This window comes from Cherax quadricarinatus, chromosome 19 (assembly GCF_038502225.1).
Source record: "Cherax quadricarinatus isolate ZL_2023a chromosome 19, ASM3850222v1, whole genome shotgun sequence".
Taxonomy (NCBI): domain Eukaryota; kingdom Metazoa; phylum Arthropoda; class Malacostraca; order Decapoda; family Parastacidae; genus Cherax; species Cherax quadricarinatus.
Window position 1 is genome coordinate 20,299,892 of NC_091310.1, and position 20,177 is coordinate 20,320,068.

The 20,177-nt window shown below is 42.3% G+C and overlaps 1 protein-coding gene across 3 annotated transcripts in view; it reads left to right on the top strand.

Moving 5' to 3' along the window:
- Slmap (Sarcolemma associated protein) overlaps nt 1-3,406 on the top strand; it is a 575,111-nt gene extending 571,705 nt beyond the window's left edge. For 2 of the 3 annotated variants that reach the window (XM_070086557.1, XM_070086559.1), the window contains one exon: nt 358-617. In XM_070086557.1, coding sequence (XP_069942658.1) covers nt 358-471 — 114 coding nt within the window. In that variant the 3' untranslated portion in view covers nt 472-617. Of the gene's footprint in view, nt 1-357 lie in introns of all 3 variants that reach the window. The other variant, XR_008406974.2, reaches the window with a different exon arrangement.
- Nucleotides 3,407-20,177: the final 16,771 nt, after the last annotated feature.

Here is a 20,177-nt window from a genome sequence, read left to right on the forward strand (position 1 = left end):
AATATAAAAGAAGGCATATAACGTATCTGATAGTATCTATTAGCTTTTCAAAGTATATCATACGTAGTATTGTACTTAAGTTTTTTTTAATGTATTAACAATTACTTCATATTTAAAGTGCCATAAAAAATGCCTAGAAAAATCTGTTGAAGTTGCACTTGATGGAAGATGGTCATTCACATGATAGTTTTAACGAGACTGATGCTGAAAATTAATTAGTTGGGATTAGATATGAAAGATTTTGTGTAGAAAAATCCTTAGTAGGGCAGCTTTGCTTTTAAGAAGAAAGTGAAAATTAGAGAATGTAAATGTATTTATATTACTTTAATATTCCACTTTCTTTAATGATTCCAACAGGCTGTGGCGTTGAGTATCGTGCCACTGTGTATTCTTCTTCTGGGCTTCATCACAGCATTCTACGACACCATTTCTGCCATCACTGGCACTACAGAGTTTCATCCACCATCTTAGATATAATTATATACTGTATATTCTTTAAAATAACTGTACACTATAAAATGAAGTTCATTACATCTTTCATTTTCAAAAATCATAGTTGTCTTTAATTTTTTTCATGTTGTACAATTTAGTACTTTTGTTATCACATTGGACTCTTATCCTATTAGTAAGCCATAAATTTTATCTTCCCTGGGTAATCATATATTAATGAGGTAATTAGTTTATAATCTCCCATTGTCAAGCAGTTTCATTTTCATGTGTGCTAACAGTGTTGATTCTAACTAAAGCTTGTTTTTTTTTTTTACTCTGGAATTAAAGCCATTTATGCAGAGAAATGGTTGAGTATTCTGCTGAAGGCAATATATTGCTGGATCTGCTTCCTCAGGGAACTGAGTGTATGAAAAGAGGTTTGTGATGTGTGTATCTGTGAATTGTTTCTCTTGAAGTACTGTAGCTATAAGAATAATCAAAGGAAAATTATGATTCACTTGGACATGTACATAGGGAAGATAAATGTAACTACTTGAATGGTCAAGATTTTAATGGCCTCAAATTCCCAGGTGGCATGCATTTTATATTGGTGTAATGCATATGTCAAGATGCAATGGTAATGTTTGCTTGCCAAATATGATGCTAAAGTGATTGTAGAATTGGTATAACCAAGATTGTTATAGTTGTTTAGGATGATTACAGGTTGATTTTCTTAATGTGTTGCACAAATGATGTAGAACCTGTGATTGTTTTACTTATTAATTTTCTCAGATGTTATTATATAACATGAGAGAGTACAGTATGTATGCAGAAATGAGATGTTGGTTGTACAAGTCAGTTAAATAGTTAAGTGAAATTCTTTTTTTTTTTATTGTGGAAACATTGCTATCTCGTATATTTTTATTTCTTGAAGTGTATCCCTTGAGTTATTAAATATATTTTCTTCATTAATAATTAACTTTATGGCTACAACTGTGCATATTATGTTTTAATTCATTTTTTTTGCCTGATAAAAGCATAAGTTTAGAGGTTGATTCTTGATACACTACTGTGTAACTGTGTTGCTATGGTAACAGAATTAAACTGACTTCTTCTTTTCCATAATTGTAAATTTACTATCTTCACAACTATAAGGTATGGCATTTCAGACATTTCAAGACATAACTTGACCTGTCACCAGTTTTATGCATAGAAAAAAACATAATTACATCCTACACTAAATTTTAAAGATAGTATTATTTGCCTTATTAAAGTAAAATGTATTTTATATACATATATTTTGATTCTAAGTAAAATATTAGTCTTTACTAGCATTGAGAAAGTAACACAATCACATGGCTAAGTCATCCCTGAGCTTAACTGTAAGGGTTGTGGATGGACTAATGTTCAAGTTACTGTTAAAATTTTTTAACAAGTTATGTCATGCATTGTAAGTTGTGCACATCAAATACTGTAACAATTCTATGTTACACCTTGTTTCATCAGTATAAAAATGTAATGCCATTAGCAAGTTTTTGACAAAATTGTACAATGATTCTATTTTTATTATGTTAATAATCATTGTAACTATTTCAACATTTTAACTTGGTGCCAGTTTATATAGAAGCAAACATAAATCTTTGATATTATATAGAGCAATTTACATAAAATGATTTTTTAAGTAACATTTCCAAATTATAAATATATTTTACACATATATGAGTGGTGTAGCCAATATGTTGCCGTACCTGTTTTTTGTCTGTGATAAAACCAACACAAAAAGATTATCATTATTGTATCTGCTTGTTTCCTTTCTAATGTTTAATGTTATTACTCTCCTCTGTTTTTTTAGCATATTGGTTGCATTGCCTCATTAATAATATCCAATACAACATTGATCTTAATTTCATGTAAGACATAATAGGAAAGAGGGTATTGAGACTTCTTCCAAGAGATGAGTGTTTAATAAGTAGCACAGATGCTTCTCAGATGTCATGTACCAGCTGCTTGAAAGTCAACATAGTGTCATTTAGTAGCAACTTCCTTTACAACACGTGGAAACTGCTATGAAAGTCTTGTGTCAGTGCTGTGTCAAGCTCAATTTTGTCATCATAGGGAGAAGTGAAATGTATATACAGAAGCTGCCAAATTCCCTGACACTCTTGGCTTGGCAGAACTTGACAAAGACATCCTAGTCACCTGTCTGGTTTTCCAGCCAATCTCACCCGACCTCTCGTAAAAGTCATGTACAGATAAATACAGTCGGAAAACTATGTAAATAAAATGACGTGTGGTCACCAAGACTGTGTATAAAGACGGAGTTATATACTGCCATTATTCAGTAGTATATATTTGAAACTTATTCGTAAATATTTATGCTTGTTTGATACAAGATCGTGTTACTATTGTAGTTCTTGTTCACATCATTTTAAAATAGACTGATGAACTTCAGGCATTATAGAAGAACTTATTTCCCATGAGGTTTATCCATGCTTTTATACTTCATCCTCGGAGGGAAAGTTTCTGTGGTAAAAGATGTTCTTATATCTAATGAGTCACAAGATGAAATATCCCATCTAGCACATTTTGTAGGTGTCATGTAAACTACATTATATCCCATTTTTTATGAATCACATGTACAAAGAAAGCCAAGCACACAGAGGTTACCATAAACTGGCCAAATTCATCAAAGAAGTAAATAAAACTGAGGGGAAATATCATAAATATATGATCTTGTGGAGAATATTAGTATAAGCAGATATTCTTCATTTTTTGTTTCTAGAACAAATTGAGGATGATATCTGCAAGTCACAAACTTGTTGAAAATTCTGCTCTTTATGAATGTTGTCAGTATTGGACACTCTGGTCAGGCACTAATGCTCATTCTGTGCTGCGCTTAGGATGTCAGTCAAGAAACAGAACATATAAAAAATGACATGTTCTCAAGCTTCCAAATATAAATATTCAGCATCCACAAGCTTCTGATTTGTCCTATGAATATGTTGAGAAAAGAAATTAAGGGGTAACTTGTGTTAATAGTAGCATAGATAAATTGGCTAGGTTGCCAGTACCCAACCTTGCTGCACTGAGGATGATCACTTGGTCTGTTCTCCCGGACTTACATGACAGTGATCATTTCCCAATCATTCTTACTTCCCCTTCATATTCGCCACCTCTTCGCACCCCACGCTGGCAATTTAATCGGGCAAATTGGAACCTTTACTCTCACCTGACTGTTTTTAAAGAGGTTCCTTCTTCGTCCTCCATCGATGAGCTTTTACACCTCTTCTCGTCCTCCGTTTTCACCGCAGCTTCTCATTCTATACCCCAAACTTCGGGCAGGCATTCTCAGAAATGCGTGCCTTGGTGGTCTCCTGCTTGTGCTCGTGCAGTACGTTTGAAACGCGCTGCATGGGGCAGGTACCGGTACAATAGAACCACAGAGCGACTCCTTGATTTTAAACAGAAGCGTGCGATCGCTCGCCGTGTCATCCGTGATGCTAAACGCACTTGCTGGCGAGATTATGTCTCCACCATCACCTCTGCTTCCTCTATGAGTGCAGTCTGGAAAAAAGTACGAAAACTGAGTGGTAAATATTCTCCTGACCCGGCTCCTGTTCTGCGGGTTGCCGGTGTTGATATAGCAAACCCACTAGATGTTGCCAATGAAATTGGCAATCATCTGGTCCGTATTTCTCAGGGACTCCATCTATGCCCCTCATTTCTTTCCTCAAAGTCTGCCAGAGAGTTAGCACCCTTGGACTTTTCTTCTCTCAGAGAAGAACAGTATAATGTGCCTTTTACACTTCAAGAACTGGAGGCAACACTCTCAGCTTGTCGATCATCGGCAGCTGGGCCCGACGACATTCATATTCGTATGCTACAACATTTACATCAGTCAGCCCTTGCAGTCCTATTACACCTTTACAATCTTATTTGGTCACAAGGAGTTCTTCCACAGCTGTGGAAATCCGGCATTGTTCTCCCTTTCCGCAAACCAGGCACTACGGGACATGAAACCTCCCACTATCGTCCCATTGCTCTTACCAGTGCAGTTTGCAAAGTAATGGAACGTCTAGTAAATAGACGTTTAGTGTGGTATTTAGAGACACACAACAGTCTCTCCACTCGTCAATATGGCTTTCGTAAGGGACGTTCTACCATAGACCCCTTACTGCGCTTGGATACGTATGTTCGTAATGCCTTTGCGAATAACCACTCAGTTATTGCCATATTTTTTGACCTTGAGAAGGCATATGACACAACTTGGAGGTATAATATTTTAGCCCAAGCCCACTCCTTAGGCCTTCGAGGCAATCTACCATCCTTCCTTAAGAACTTTTTAACTGACAGGCATTTCCGTGTTCGGGTTAATAATGTGCTCTCCCCGGACTTTGTCCAAGCTGAAGGTGTCCCCCAGGGATGTGTTCTGAGCACAACACTTTTTCTCCTTGCTATTAATGATTTGGCCTCTAGTCTTCCATCAAATATTTGGTCATCACTCTATGTTGATGACTTCGCTATTGCCTGTGCAGGCGCTGACTGTCACCTCCTTACAGTTTCTCTCCAGCATGCAGTCGACCGTGTTTCCAATTGGGCCACCACACATGGGTTTAAATTTTCCAGCACTAAAACCCACCAAATCACTTTCACTAGACGCTCTGTCATCTCTGATCATCCTTTGTACCTCTATGGCTCACGTATCCCTGAACGTGATACAGTCAAGTTTCTGGGCCTCCTCTTTGATCGTAGGTTATCCTGGAAACCTCACATTACCTCTCTGAAGGCAACTTGTCACAGCCGGCTGAACCTTCTTAAAACCCTTGCTCATCTTTCGTGGGGAGCTGATCGTCGAACCCTCCTTCACCTACATTCCACCCTTATTTTATCGAAACTTGATTATGGTGACCAGATCTATTCAGCGGCATCTCCTGCTACTCTCTCTAGCCTTAACCCCATTCATCACCAAGGATTACGTTTATGCCTTGGTGCTTTTCGCTCTTCCCCTGTCGAAAGCCTCTATGCAGAAGCGAACGTTCCATCCTTATCCGATCGCCGTGATGCCCATTGCCTGCGCTACTATGTACGCTCTCATGATCTCCGCAATCCTTCCATTTATAGAATGGTCACTGATATTAGTAGACATTCTTTATTTGTTCGCCGCCCCTGCTTACTCCGTCCCTTCTCTCTTCGCCTTCATTCGCTCTTGTCTTCTCTTCAACTACCACCTTTCTATGTACATGTAGCATCTCACTTTTCCCTACCCCCCTGGGAGGTCCCAGCTGTTCGAGTCTGTTCTTTCTCCCTCCCTTGCTCGAAAGCCCAACTGTCTACGGTCGCTTCCCGCTCTCTTTTTCTTGACCACTTTCACTCTCATTCTCATGCCATTGCTGTGTACACAGATGGCTCTAAGTCTTCTGACGGCGTAGGATTCGCAGCAGTGTTTCCGGACAGCGTCGTACAAGGGCATTTACTATCTTCAGCTAGTATTTTTACTGCTGAATTATATGCCATCCTTACAGCACTTATCCGTATTGCATCTATGCCTGTGTCATCATTTGTGGTTGTCTCAGACTCCCTTAGTGCTTTACAGGCTATACAAAAATTTGATACACCTCACCCCTTAGTCCTCCGTATCCAACTTTGGCTACGCCGCATCTTTACTAAGCATAAAGATATTGTTTTTTGTTGGGTCCCTGGTCATGTTGACGTACAGGGCAATGAACAGGCAGACACTGCTGCGCGGTCAGCAGTACATGACCTACCAGTTTCTTACAGAGGTATTCCATGTACGGACTATTTTGCTGTAATATCTTCCCACCTTCACACCCGTTGGCAACAACGTTGGTCTACTATGCTCGGCAACAAACTTCAGTCTATTAAACCGAGTATAGGTTACTGGCCGTCTTCTTATCACCAGTGTCGAGGCTGGGAGACTACTCTCTCCCGTCTTCGCATTGGCCATACTCGTCTTACTCATGGATATCTCATGGAGAGGCGTCTTGCTCCTCTCTGTGAGAATTGCCAAGCTCCATTATCAGTCAGCCACATTCTGTTGGACTGCCCACTTTATCAACGAGCACGCAGAATTTACCTCTGTCGTCGTCTTCGCCCCGCTGCTCTCTCTTTACCTTCCCTTCTCGCTGATGGACCCACCTTTCATCCGGACTCTCTTATTGACTTTTTGACAACGACTGACTTCACAAATTCTGATACTTTCAGCCCTTTCTACTTGTATCTCTTGCTACCCTCTACCCCCGTACTATCCCCTGCCCCGCTGTTTTCTGTAACCTGCTGATCATCCCCCCTCCCTCCTGCCATCCAATTCCCTTGCTTCCTTCCCTACCCTGCAGCGCTGTATAGCCCTTGTGGCTTAGCGCTTCTTTTTGATTATAATAATAATGAGGATGATCATGGTACAGGGTGGGTATATGATTTCTTTTTGGTTGCTCTTGGAGCAGTTTTTCTCTCCTCCCCTCCTCTATAAGTTGGGCTCCTTATAGTGGTAAAGAGACTGTCAGTCTGAGGAACTGGATCTCTCAATCTTCCTCTGACCAACCCTAATTACCCCCCCCCCCCTCCTATCCCTCCCCTCTCCTCCCTTTCCTACTTTTGGCCTTTTTGGTTCTCCCCTCAGGAATTCTAGCTCCTAGGTTGGGGAACTGGTACGGTTGTCCATCCCATTCCTCTTCAAGGGGGGCTCCTTGACATGGCAAAGAGGCTTTTGGTCTGAGGAATTTGACCTTTTGGTCTTCTTACTCAGACTGAATGTAATTACACCCCAATCCCCCCTTCCCTATCCCATCTTCCCTATCCCTCCTTTCCCATTCCTCCTTTTCCCATCCCTTCCCTCTGCCTTTCCTGTTTTCAGCCTTTGGGGTTCTCCCCTCAGGCATTCTAGTTCCTAGGTAAGGGGAAGGGTGCCATGGTCCATCCCATTTCATTGAGGTGTTTGGTAGTGGTGTAGTTTGCCATGGGATCTGGTTCATCTGGGGATGTCCTGATCCCTCTCTGGTCTCTCAGGGAGAGGCTTCAGGTGACAGGTGTATCTTTGGAGACTGCCTGTCGGATTCCAGGAGGTGGTGGCTGAAGGAGTTATGTTTTGTGGCAGGTATCCGACTGCCCTCTCTTTTGTCCACTGAGGTGGCTTGGTAGATGTGAGATTCCTCTCCCGGATTGCTGGTTTACTGGCATGAAGGGTAGGATTGTAGATGAATGGTTCAGAGAACTGACACGTTGATAAATTGGACATATGTGTAACTCTTGGGTATCTTTATTGAGGAAACGTTTCGCCACACAGTGGCTTCATCATTCCATACAAAGGAGGAACTTGAAGAACAGGAGGAGAATGAGGTAATCAGTCCCTCAACCTTGAGTCGATGTGATCAGTCCATCAATCTTGAATAGAATACGGCATATGTGCGGAGAAGCAGCTTATAAACCAAGGGCAGGAGAGGTGCAGCAGTTTAGGTGGTGTCACATTTGTCCAATGTGGAAGTAGGTCGTGCCCAAGGGTTAGGCAAGCGAAGAATTCCCAAGTATTAAGATCCCAAGAAGTTTCTCCTTTGTATGGACTGATGAAGCCACTGTGTGGTGAAACATTTCCTCAATAAAGATACCCAAGAGTTGCACATGTGTCCAATTGATCATGAAGGGTAGGGTATGACATGGGTTCCATGCTACATCTGCACTACTGGCAACATTGAGGTCTTCTTGGCCATGGTGGGGGGGATTTAGGGCTCTTTCATTCCTCCTAGGAGCTATCCCTCCACATTCTCCCTTTTTCTTTTTTCCTTTTTTTTCTGAAAAAGAAAGTGACATAACCATGGAGTCTCAGATCCATGGAACTACTACTACTGGGCCCCTTTCTGCTGCTGCACCCTGTTATGACCCTACCTCATTATTGGACCATTCTTCGGACCTTTCTAATACCTTTGTACCTTCTGCTGGTAATGTTCCGCTGCCTGCTCCTGTACCGAGGTATCGCCAGACTCCTTTGACACTTCTGACCTCCTTACATCTTTGACCATGCTTCCGGCTTCTCCCTCTATGGTGCGACAATATTCAGATTGCCCACCCATCTCAGGACGGACCACCACCGATCCCACATCTAAGCGACCATGACCATTAACTGATGACACTGCTTCGACTACCTCTCACTTTTACCAGAAAAGACCAGCATGACACTCACTTCCCTATCACACTACTTTTCAAAGTTCACAGTGGATTAAGTTTTTCATTCTGCAACTGACATCTCCTACTATCTCATCATGGTATCAGCAAGGCACTCCTAGTCCATGTTGGTTGAAATACAGGTCTCCCTCAACATTCGTGAGGGTTAGGGGATCAAGAACCTCTCGAATGTTGAAAAATCGCAAATGTTTGGTGCCCCAATATATTGTAGGGAAATATAATACAACACTGCTTCCTTAACCCATTGAGCCATGAACAGTCATAAAGCACATCCTAAAATATTGTACTAGTGCCAGCCCTTTGGTAAAGAAGGTGAGAAAAACTATAGAATTCAAGAAAGAACTCGTAGCAGAGTACCAAAACGGAGGAGGAAGAGAGAGGGGAGAATGTGCCTTCTTCACTGATTCTGTGATTTGTACGATAATAAAGCAACACAAGTCGATAAAGGCTATAGCGCCAGCCAGTGATAAAGTGTAGCATTAACAGTGTAGCAAGTAAGTTAAGTGATTAATTTATAGAAAAAGGATGGCACGAACCTAACTCCTCCAATGTTGTTGGAGTTATATAGGGCGACTGACAACACCACTGTCTCTAGTCTCTAACACCTCTGATGCCGCCTCCACCACCATGTAAGGCTTATGCTCTCAGTGGCCCTTATGCACCCAACAACAAAACAGCAACACTCATGACATACTTAATGATGTATTTTATTCTAGAGTATATGTCATGTTTCTATGTTACTAATATTGTTTATTATGTCATATTAGTTGAATTGTGGTAGGTAAGTAAGCCATAGAGTTGATATTAGTGTCATATTGAAGGACTATCTTGTCCTATCTCCAAACGTACTCTGCCACCGCCACAATTCCTAAGATATGTAATTACATATTTTAAATATGATTGGGCGGCTGAGAATTCATGAATGTTCGAAGCCCGCGAAAGTAGAAAACGTGAATGTTGAGGGAGACCTGTATTTCATTTCATGCTCATGCTCTTAACCCATAGATGGTCCAAACATATACAGGCTCGGCTAACGATGAAAAACTCAGTAAGGACATTTGTCCAGAAGGGGTCCACACGACCTGGGCTGCCCGGCCACTATGTACAGTCAGTGTGCTATTGTTTACAAGCCAGGGCGGACGATTCCACGCGTACGTGTGATACATTTTGTATTCCATTGTTTTTAGTGCTTGTAACTGCTAAATAAGCCACCATGGGCCCAAAGAAAGCTTTACCCTGTGGTAAAAAGGGTGAGAAATACTTTCGAAGTGAAGAAAGAGATAGTCGTAAAGTATGAAAGTGGAGTGCATGCCTCCGAGCTGGCCAGATTGTATAACAAACCGCAATCAACCATTGCTACTATCTTGGCCAACAAAAAGGCAATCAAGGAAGCTGTTGTTGCGAAAGGTACAAATGTGCTTACAAAACAGAGATCGCAAATACTCGAAGATGTGGAGAGACTGTTATTGGTGTGGATCAATGACAAACAATTATCAGGAGATGTTGTTTCACAGTCAATATGTGAAAAGGCAAGGCAGTTGCTTGATAATCTAATTAAGAAAATGGCTGGAACTAGTACTGATGTTAGTGAATTTAAGGCCAGCAAAGGTTGGTTTGAGAGATTTAAGAATCTTAGTGGCATACACAGTGTGATAAGGCATAGTGAGGCTGCCAGTTCTGACAAAAAAGTGGCTGAAAAATATGTGCAGGACTTCAAGGGGTACATAGAGGCTGAAAAATTAAAACCCCAACAAGTGTTCAATTGTGATGAAACAAGCCTGTTTTGGAAGAAAATGCCAAACAGTACCTACATTGATTGCTCAGGAGGAAAAGGCACTCCCAGGACACAAGCCTATGAAAGACAGGCTAACTTTCATGTTTTATAGTAATGCTAGTGAGGATTGCCCCTCAAGGAAGGTTCCTTGATGTTGGTGAGGGGCTCTTGATTTAGAGACTTGGATCTGTGCTCCAGTTCCCCGAATTAAGCCTGAATGCCTTCCACATCCCCCCCCCCAGGCGCTGTATAATCCTCCGGGTTTAGCGCTTCCCCCTTGATTATAATAATAATAATAGTGAGGATTGCAAAGTGAAGCCTTTACTTGTGTATCACTCTGAAACTCCCAGAGTGTTCAAGAAAAACAGTGTCATCAAGGCTAATTTGTGTATGGGGAGGGCAAACAGTAAGGCATGGGTCACTAGGGACATTTTCCACGATTGGTTCTATCATGTGTTTGGCCCCAGTGTGAAAAAATACCTCCTGGAAAATAAATTGGAACTCAAGTGCCTCCTGGTATTAGACATTGCTCCTGCTCATCCTCCAGACTTGCAAGAGCAAATTGTGGGGGAGTTTAGTTTCATCAAAGTCAAGTTTTTGCCTCCTAACACCACTCCTCTCCTCCAGCCCATGGACCAGCAGGTCATTTCAAATTTTAAAAAACTGTGCACCAAAGCAGTGTTTCAAAAGTGCTTTGAAGTGACCTCAGACACTGAATTGACCCTAACAGAGCTCTGGAAAGATCACTTCAGTATCCTCGGTAGCATAAACCTTCTAGGTAAGGCTTGAGAGGGAGTGACTTGCAGAACTTTGAACTCTGCTTGGGGAAAATTGTAGCCAGAATGTGTACAAGAGAAGGATCTTGAAGGGTTTGGGGCTAACCCTGAGGAGCCTATACGAGTTGTGGAATCTATTGTGTCATTGGGAAAGTCCATGGGGTTGGAGGTTAGTAGCAAGGATGTGGAAGAGTTGTTGGAGGACAATGATGAAGAGCTAACCACTGATAAGCTTCAAGTGCATCTGCAACAGCAACAGAGGAGGGGGAAGAGAGATGGAGGAAGTTGCCTTCTTCAACGATTAAGGACATTTGTAGTGTGGACAAAGGTGCAAGCCTTTATGGATGAACATCACCCTGACACAGCTGTTGCAAAGCCGTGCTGGTGACTTTTACAATGACAATGTTGTGTCCCATTTTAGGGAAATCTTTAAGACACGTCAGAAACACAGCTCTGGACAAATTTTTGGTGACAGAGGTCCAGTGACTGTCAAGTTGTTCCCAGTGGCATTATAAAACAAAGAAGGGAAGTAACCCTGGAAAAAGACTTGTTACCTAAAGTCCTTATGGGAGGGGGATTCCCCCTCCAAACAATACTACACCTCCATCATCTCCCCTCCTCCCGTCTCATCACTAAGTCTTCAATAAAGGTAAGTGTCATTTTATGAATTATGTATTTGTTCTTCACGTCTCATTGTTTTCTGTGTAGGAAAATGTATGTTTCATGTGAGAAAAAAAAAATTTTTTTTAATACTTTTGGGTGTCTGGAACGGATTAATTGGATTTCCTTTATTTCTTATGGGGAAAATTCATTCGGATGACAATAAAATTGGTTAAGGACGAGCTTCCTGTAATGGATTAACATCGTTAACTGAGGGTCCACTGTACATATGTTCTCTCGCCCAGGGCCCCAAATAGTATTTTTTTTTTTTTTTTTTTTTAGAAATAGAGCACATTTTTTAAGTGTTATAGCATAAGAAAAATTAGGGTCGGTACTTACTGAAATATGAGGGCACAAAGTTGGCACTTGGTGATCACATGACGGCAATATGGAGTGCTGCCGCTTGTAGAAATTCTATATACATTGGACCCCCGCATAACGATCACCTCCAAATGCGACCAATTATGTAAGTGTATTTATGTAAGTGCGTTTGTACATGTATGTTTGGGGGTCTGAAATGGACTAATCTACTTCACAATATTCCTTATGGGAACAAATTCGGTCAGTACTGGCACCTGAACATTCTTCTGGAGTGAAAAAATATCGTTAACCGGGGGTCCACTGTATTTACCATTTTTTTTTTTTTTTACGTTTCTTGGTTTTCACGATATGATACTTACGTTTTATAGTAAATCTTTTGATTTCAATGCCAATCGTTGCTTATACACCAATATTATATACAAAATTATCATACTGTCACAAACACACATGTACACACTGATAGGTGATTTTGCACACCTAGCTGAATCACACACTATTATCTACAACTATATACAAGTATTTACATGTCTCACTTATGTTTCTAGAATTCCACGATTGTATGATACTCCATGGAGCATGGATTCATAGAGAGTGCCACCCCACATTGGTGACATGTATCGTGTGTCCTTCCGCTGTTGGGGTCATTTTGTGGTGGTCACACACAGCACTTTTTCTGGGAATGCTTCTTCTTTGAGGTAGGTGGTATTGGTACCAGGTAGTGACAGTTAGGGATGATTTGGTCTGGCACTTCCCCCACTGGCTGTATTTGTGGTCGGGGGACAGGTTGTGGTGTGACAGGTCGCTGTTGAGGGGCAGGTACAGGTGTGGTACCATACTTTTTTGCTGTCTGTTTTATGACATTCAGGGAGAATTATTCAAAACGTTTTTGTTTTCCAGTCTTTATTTCGTACATATTGAATGCATTGAGCACTGCAATGTCTACAAGGTGGAAAAACAGTTTTATATACCACTTGTGACTCCTACGCACACAGTCAACAAAGCCTATCATCATGTCACACTTGTCAACCTGTCGCATACTGTTCATATAGTCGACAATATGTTCATTGGTGTCCCGGTTCACTTTGTACCATCTCATTTCAGTGGATGGCTGACAGCAATGTCACGTCCCATTTGTCATGCCACATCAGTGCCATGATGTCATTGGCATGAAACACTTGCACTGCACCTTAAACACTGCCTCCACAGAATCTTGGAATATGTTTTCTATTCCTTCTCACTGTTCCACATATATCAGTAGTGTTCACACGTAGGAAATCAGCGAGCATAGGGCTTGTATACCAGTTGTCTGTGTGCAATGTATGGCCCTTACCAAGGTATGGTTCCATCATTTTTTGAACAACATCACCAGAAATGCTCAACATGCGCCTGGTATCGTCAAGTGTGTTTTTCCTGGTGTATACAATGACATCCAACACTAAGACCACTCTCACTGTCACACATAACAAAAAGTTTTATACCAAAGCAATGACGTTTGCTTGGTATATATTGGTTGAATGACAGGCGTCACTTGAACAGAATCAAGGACTCATCAACAACAATGTTCTTGAAGGGATAAAAGTATGCCCTGAATTTCTGCTTCATATACATAAACACTTCCTGGATTTTGTATAGAAGGTCATTTCTGTTGGGCCTATTCCTGCCTGAGAAGTGCAACAGAGTGTATCTGTTGCAGGGAAGGATGTCACGGAATACAGGAGCACTGATGAAGTAGTCTGTGGACGAGTACTGTGCTGTATTTTGCTTATATGTATGTGGCATAAGCATGACAGTGGCGAGGAATAAATACATTTCAGCCACAGTTGTATCTTTCCACCTACGCAGCCGTGACGATTCTGCAACTTCTGTGTTGTCCATGATACAGCGGTAATAATTGTTCGTCTGGGTCACTATCAAGTTAATTAGAGGCTCGTCAAAGTATAACTTGAAAATGTCTAACTCTGTAGACTCATTCGTTATGGGACATTCTGGAAGGATGCCACTGCCACTCATCAAAATTAAAAGGCTGTGGCACGAATATACTTTGTGTCCAGTTCCACTCACTGTCTCATGGTGCAGGGTGGACCTCTGGCATGGGGTGTGGGGGAGCAGGAGGGGGAACAGGAGTGGAGGCAGAACATGGTTGAGGGGGTGCCAGGCAGTCCTTTGTCTGTCCACCCACCTCACCATGTGGTCCAGGCACCGTGCCACCCACCACTACTTCCTCCATCCCTGCATATTCACCTTCACGATCGCTATCACTATTAGTGGCCGGGGTTTTGGATCGTGACCTGCCACAACCCTTGCCACCGATTGCATATGGCACACTGCCTGAACGTAGGTGATGATGCCTAAAAGCACGCTTCACTGGCGAATAATGATCACTATCACTAGATGAATCCTCTAATGGCATAAAATCAATCTCATCATTACTTACATCACTTTCACTATCAGTAAAACACCGGGAAAATAAGAGTTTTCTCTTGCGTAGTTGCCTATGGTTAACACTCGCCACTCCAGAGGTGCTTTGTGGAGATATATTCTCCAGGAGGGGGATATCAGCCCCCTTCAGCCCCTTTAAGCCCTGAGGGACCCAGCCCTCTCAGAAGGGGCAAGCATCTTGTTTACTGCTACAGCAAGTAATTGATCCCAGATGCAGTATTAGTATGCGACCGGTCGCTGCTCCTTGAAAGACTCCAGTGTTGCAAAGTGTAATTTAATAAAAGACAGTCCATCTCTTACCTTAGCAGGACAATTAAGGAAAATCCTGCTCCCACTTTATTACCATGGTAAAGATAGTGTACATTGTTGTCTATGCTTAAGACAGCAAGAATCAAACATTCCGCTTAGCTTCATGGAGGAAGTGGCAAGGAAGCAAAAGTACTATGTCAGCTTTTCCTTTATGTGCTAGGGGCAGTAACGGTGTATGAGGCTGTGGCATCTTCAGATTACTTTTGACTCTACTGAGAGTCACACTGATGCCAGGATAACCAACAAAGAACACTGATCTGTGCGTTAGTGTGAACAAAGTGTCTCACAAAACACAACAAACACTTAGAGAAGTGTGATCAGCTTCTTCAGTGATAAGACTGTGAACAATAAAGACAAATCTTGTGGAATATAGTGTACCAGTGTGCGTTTTCCTAGACTATGGAAGACGTGGACATCCAAGGACACTTCAGCTTCTATCAAGTCACCGATACCTGTCGAAGGTGTGAAGAACACCATAGCTCACGCTACAAGAGCAAGGTGGGTTATAAATTTCTGGTAGTATGGAGGACTGCGCAGTTCTTGAGTCGCAAGGAGTTTGCATTCAACCTATAGTCGGCAGTGAGGTGCAGACTTTTGAGTCCACACGAGTACGTAAGTCAGCCATCAGTGAATGAAATATGCTGACATAACACCCCCTAGGGGTAATTTATGATTAACATAATATTCATTTACAGCCCGTTGTAAAGTGGATGATACAACAATTCAAGACCTCGTCTGCATGGGCAGCTGTGTGGACGATTTGTTGTCTAATCAGCTAAGTATTCTCTTTATTCAACCTTAGCTGGTAAACCATTTCTCAACAGTATGGTCGTGCTCGAACCGGATAAAGGCCACACTGTGGTCCAAATACAGTGGACCCCCGCATAACGATCACCTCCAAATGCGACCAATTATGTAAGTGTATTTATGTAAGTGCGTTTGTACGTGTATGTTTGGGGGTCTGAAATTGACTAATCTACTTCACAATATTCTTTATGGGAAAAAATTCGGTCAGTACTGGCACCTGAACATACTACTGGAATGAAAAAAGTTCGTTAACCGGGGGTCCACTGTATGTTGTACTACAGTGTACAAATAACCTACGAGCCAAGGTCCTTCGAAAAAAGCTGTAAAACTAGTGTTTTACAATATAATCAGTATAAATGAGTCCCTCCAGACTCATTCACAGAGAATGGGCAGCCAAAAGAAAATGGACACTCACCCAGCATTCACCCAAAGAAAACAGGAGCTGGGTGACTCACCCAACAAGAAAACGGGGGATGGCACCGGGCATCTACTGTCCCAAGCTCAAGAAACGCTGACAACAGCAGCAACCCAACCGATGTTCAGTTTGAGTGTATATACACATAGTGTTTATAATGTTTATAGACAGAGATTAAGAGACGAGATTATGTTTGTTTCTTATAGATATACCTGTTATATTGAAGGAAACTATATATAAAAAATGTAAGCTTTCATATATATATTAACAGTGACATTTATATGTGTAAGAAATATACACGTGTGATTTACAGTTATACAGTGACATTTATAGTGAATGAAGTGTATAACATCGTTATTCATGATTAATCATTGTTGTCAGGCTGACACAGCAAACTCAAGCCATAAACACCAGCCATATGTACTCTGTACCCTTCATGGTCATTGACCCTGAGGTTAAGCTTAGTGGGTCAGTAGTGTCTGACTCGATTCTTGCTGTCTTAAACATAGACAGCAATGTACACTATCTATAACATGGTAATAAAGTGGGAGCAGGATTTTCCTTAATTGTCCTGCTAAGGAAAGAGATGGACTGTCTTTTATTAAATTACACTTTGCAACACTGGAGTCTTGCCAGGAGCGGCGGTCGCTTGACCACGTCGCATACTCGTACTGCATCTGGTATCAATTACTTGCTGTAGCAGTAAACAAGATGCTTGCCCCTTCTGAGAGGGCTGGGCCCCTCAGGGCTGAAAGGGGCTGCTGATACCCCCCTCCTGGAGAAAATTTCTCCACATGCTTGGCCCAGGGTCTAGTGTGGCCACACTGGCCACCCTAGAAGTGCTTGGCCTAGGGTCTGGTGTGGCCACACTAGCCACCCCAGAGGTGATGGGCTGAAGGTCAACTGGGTTATCGTCGATATTTTCACTAATTCCTTGATTATTAGTAGCCACATCTGTGTCAAATCCACTAAACTGACATTCTATATCACTTTCCTCGAATAATAGACTGTTAATGCAATGAGGCGTGAGTGAATCACAAGGATGTGCCATGATGTTGACCCAAAATGGAGCTGAATGTAACTGGTGCTACCATGCAGTACCCAGGCGTCCCCAATTTTTTTCATACGGCGCACACTGAGTGTGCACACCCATTCGCACACCCATTCTCTCATGTCTAGGCGACTCAGGCCTATCGTGCCAATGGTGAAGGAATGAAAAATAAAACATAAATATACGTTTGGGGCGTATATATACATTTGGACCGTTTACGGGTTAAAAGTGGTGCACTCATCATCACTGTACAAAATGCTGGCCAGGCTCACAATTTTACCGCCATCGACGATACTCCTGTCACAATTCAAAAACACATTTCTTTCAATTCTTGCAATGGTACTGTAGTTCTGCTTCCTATCATTGTTCAGCATGATTTCTGGACATGTGATGCCGACATTCTGGAGCAACTTGAGCTCCAAGACCTCCCAATTCTCAAAGTGGACACACACCTTCAAGGGACTCTCCTTGCTGTGGCAAAGAGGCGCTTGATTGAGGAATTGGACCCTTTGGTAGTCTTCCTCTGACCGAACCTAATTATCCCCCAATCCTCCCCTGTCCCATCCCCCCTTGCCCATTCCTCCTCTCCTCATCCCTCCCCTTTCTCTTTCCTGCTTTCAGCCTTTGAGGTTGTTCCCTTAGCTATTGTAGTTCCTAGACCTGGGAAAGGGCTCTGGGGTCCATCCCATTCCGTTGAGGTCCTTGGTGGTGGTGTAATTTGCCATGGAATCTGGATCATCTGGACATCCTGATTCTTCTCTGGTCTTCCAGGGGGAGGCCTTGAGTGTCTTTCAGGTGATGGGTGTATCTCGGGAGGCTACCTGTCGGATTCCAGGAGGTGGTGGCCGAAGGAGGTATGCTTTGTGATTGGTGTCTGACCACCCTCTCTTTTGTCTGCTGAGGTAGCTTGGTAGACGTGAGGTTTGCTATCCTGGATTGCTGGTTTACTGGCATGAAGAGTAGGGTATGGTATGGGCTCAATGCTGTATCTGCACTATCGGCTGTGCTGAGGTCCTCTTGAGCATGGAGCTACCCCAAAGAGTTCCCCTCCCTCCCCCTTTTTTTTTCTTTACTTTTTTCTTTTTTTCTTCTTAAAAGAAAGATCTAACCATGGAGTCCCAAATCTATGAAACTGCTACTCCTGGGCCTTTTTCTGTAGCAGCACCCTTTTATGACCCTGCCATGTTACTGGACCATCCTTCGGACCTTTCTAATGCCCCTGTAACTTGTGCAGGTGACACTTTGTCCCACGCTCCTGATACCAAGGCTCAGCCTGACTTCTTTGACACATCTGATCTCTGCATATCTTTAACTATGCTTCCAGCTTCTCCCCATACAGTGCAACGGTTTTCAAATCTCTGGCCCACCTCAAAACGGACCACCTCTGGTGCTGCATCTAAACTACCACGACCTTCTTCTGATGACACTGCTTCGAGTACCTCTCACTCTACTCAGAAAAGACCAATGTGACACTCTACATACTATGCATCATAGTAGACAATGGACTAAGTTTTTCACTCTGCAGCTGACATCTTCTTCAGACTATCTTTCTGATCATAGTATCAGCAAGGCGCTCCTATGCCATGTTGGTTAAAATATTCCATTTCATGCTCTCAAGAGCGGTGTACAGAATGCTAGCCAAGCTCACAATCTTTCTCTCCTTACCACCATAGATGCTATTCCTGTAACATGCTGTATAGCCCTTGTGGCTTAGCGCTTCTTTTTGATTATAATAATAATAATATTCCTGTAACAACTGAAAAACATCATTCTCACATTTCTTGAACTAGTACCTGTCATTCTACCTCATACCATTGTTTAACGTGTTTTGCAGACATGTAGTGATGACATTCTAGAACAACTTGAGCTCCAAGACCTCCCAATTCTTAAAGTAGACAGGTATGTACTACCTGCCAACTATATTGCTTCCCCTGCAACATAGTTGGCTTAACTTTTGAGTGTTATGAGCTTGTCCTCAGTTTACATTGCGGGACACTGTTTGCAAGTCCAAAAGGTGATCCCTATACCACAACAGTGTAGAAATTGCTGGCATTTTGGCCATCCAGCGAAATATTACAGGCCCATGGCTGAATGCCTAGTCTGTGGTGCCGACGACCATACCAATACATCTTGAAGTCTACCTCCCTCTTGCCTTAATTGTAATGAAGGTCACCCGTCTTATTCTCATCATTGCCAAGTTTACTTAAATGAATGAGAAATCCGTTGTCTCAAAGAGACAGAAGGCTTCACTTATGGCACAGCAGTCTCATTTATGCCTCCAGGGGAGACATCCCTATATTTCATATTCTTAAGTTACTAAGAGGCCCCCAACCTCTGGAGTCCCAACTCCTGCAGTCTTCCCCTATGGTCACACCTTCCACAGTCACCTCTGTATCTAACTCTTATGTAGTCCTGGACTCCGAGGTCCCTACCTCGTCACCTCATACTGTTCTCAAATCTCCAACTTCTCACTTGCAAGTTTGTGTCTCTACGAGACCTCTCACAACAGCTCCTCCCCCTCTCCCCTCTCCCCTCTACTTCTCCAAAGTCCAAATAATTCCCAAAGTGTAAGTCTCTGTCTGTTCCAGTCTCTGTACCTGGTTCTTTACCTCTTACTAGCTCTGTTACAAGTATGGAGGTTCATCCTCCCCCTCGTACAATCCCTTCCTCTCCTGTCCCCTCCCGGGTTTCTTCCTCTCCTGTCTCCCCCATCCCAAGATTCTTTCCAAGATAACTCTAATTTTTCGTCCCCCCCTACTTTAGTAACTTCCATTGCTGCCATGATCTTCACTCACCCTCCCCCTTCTATCTCTGATGTCATCACACATACAACGTCCTTGTCTTCTGAAACACTTGAAGCTATCTCCGAATATATTGAGGAGACTAACCACTGATGGACACTGATCCACCTCCCATCACTACTCTTCACTCTTCTATTCCAACTGCACAACTCTTTTTCTTCACAGCTTTACAGTGGAATATCCGACACCTCAGGGGTAACTG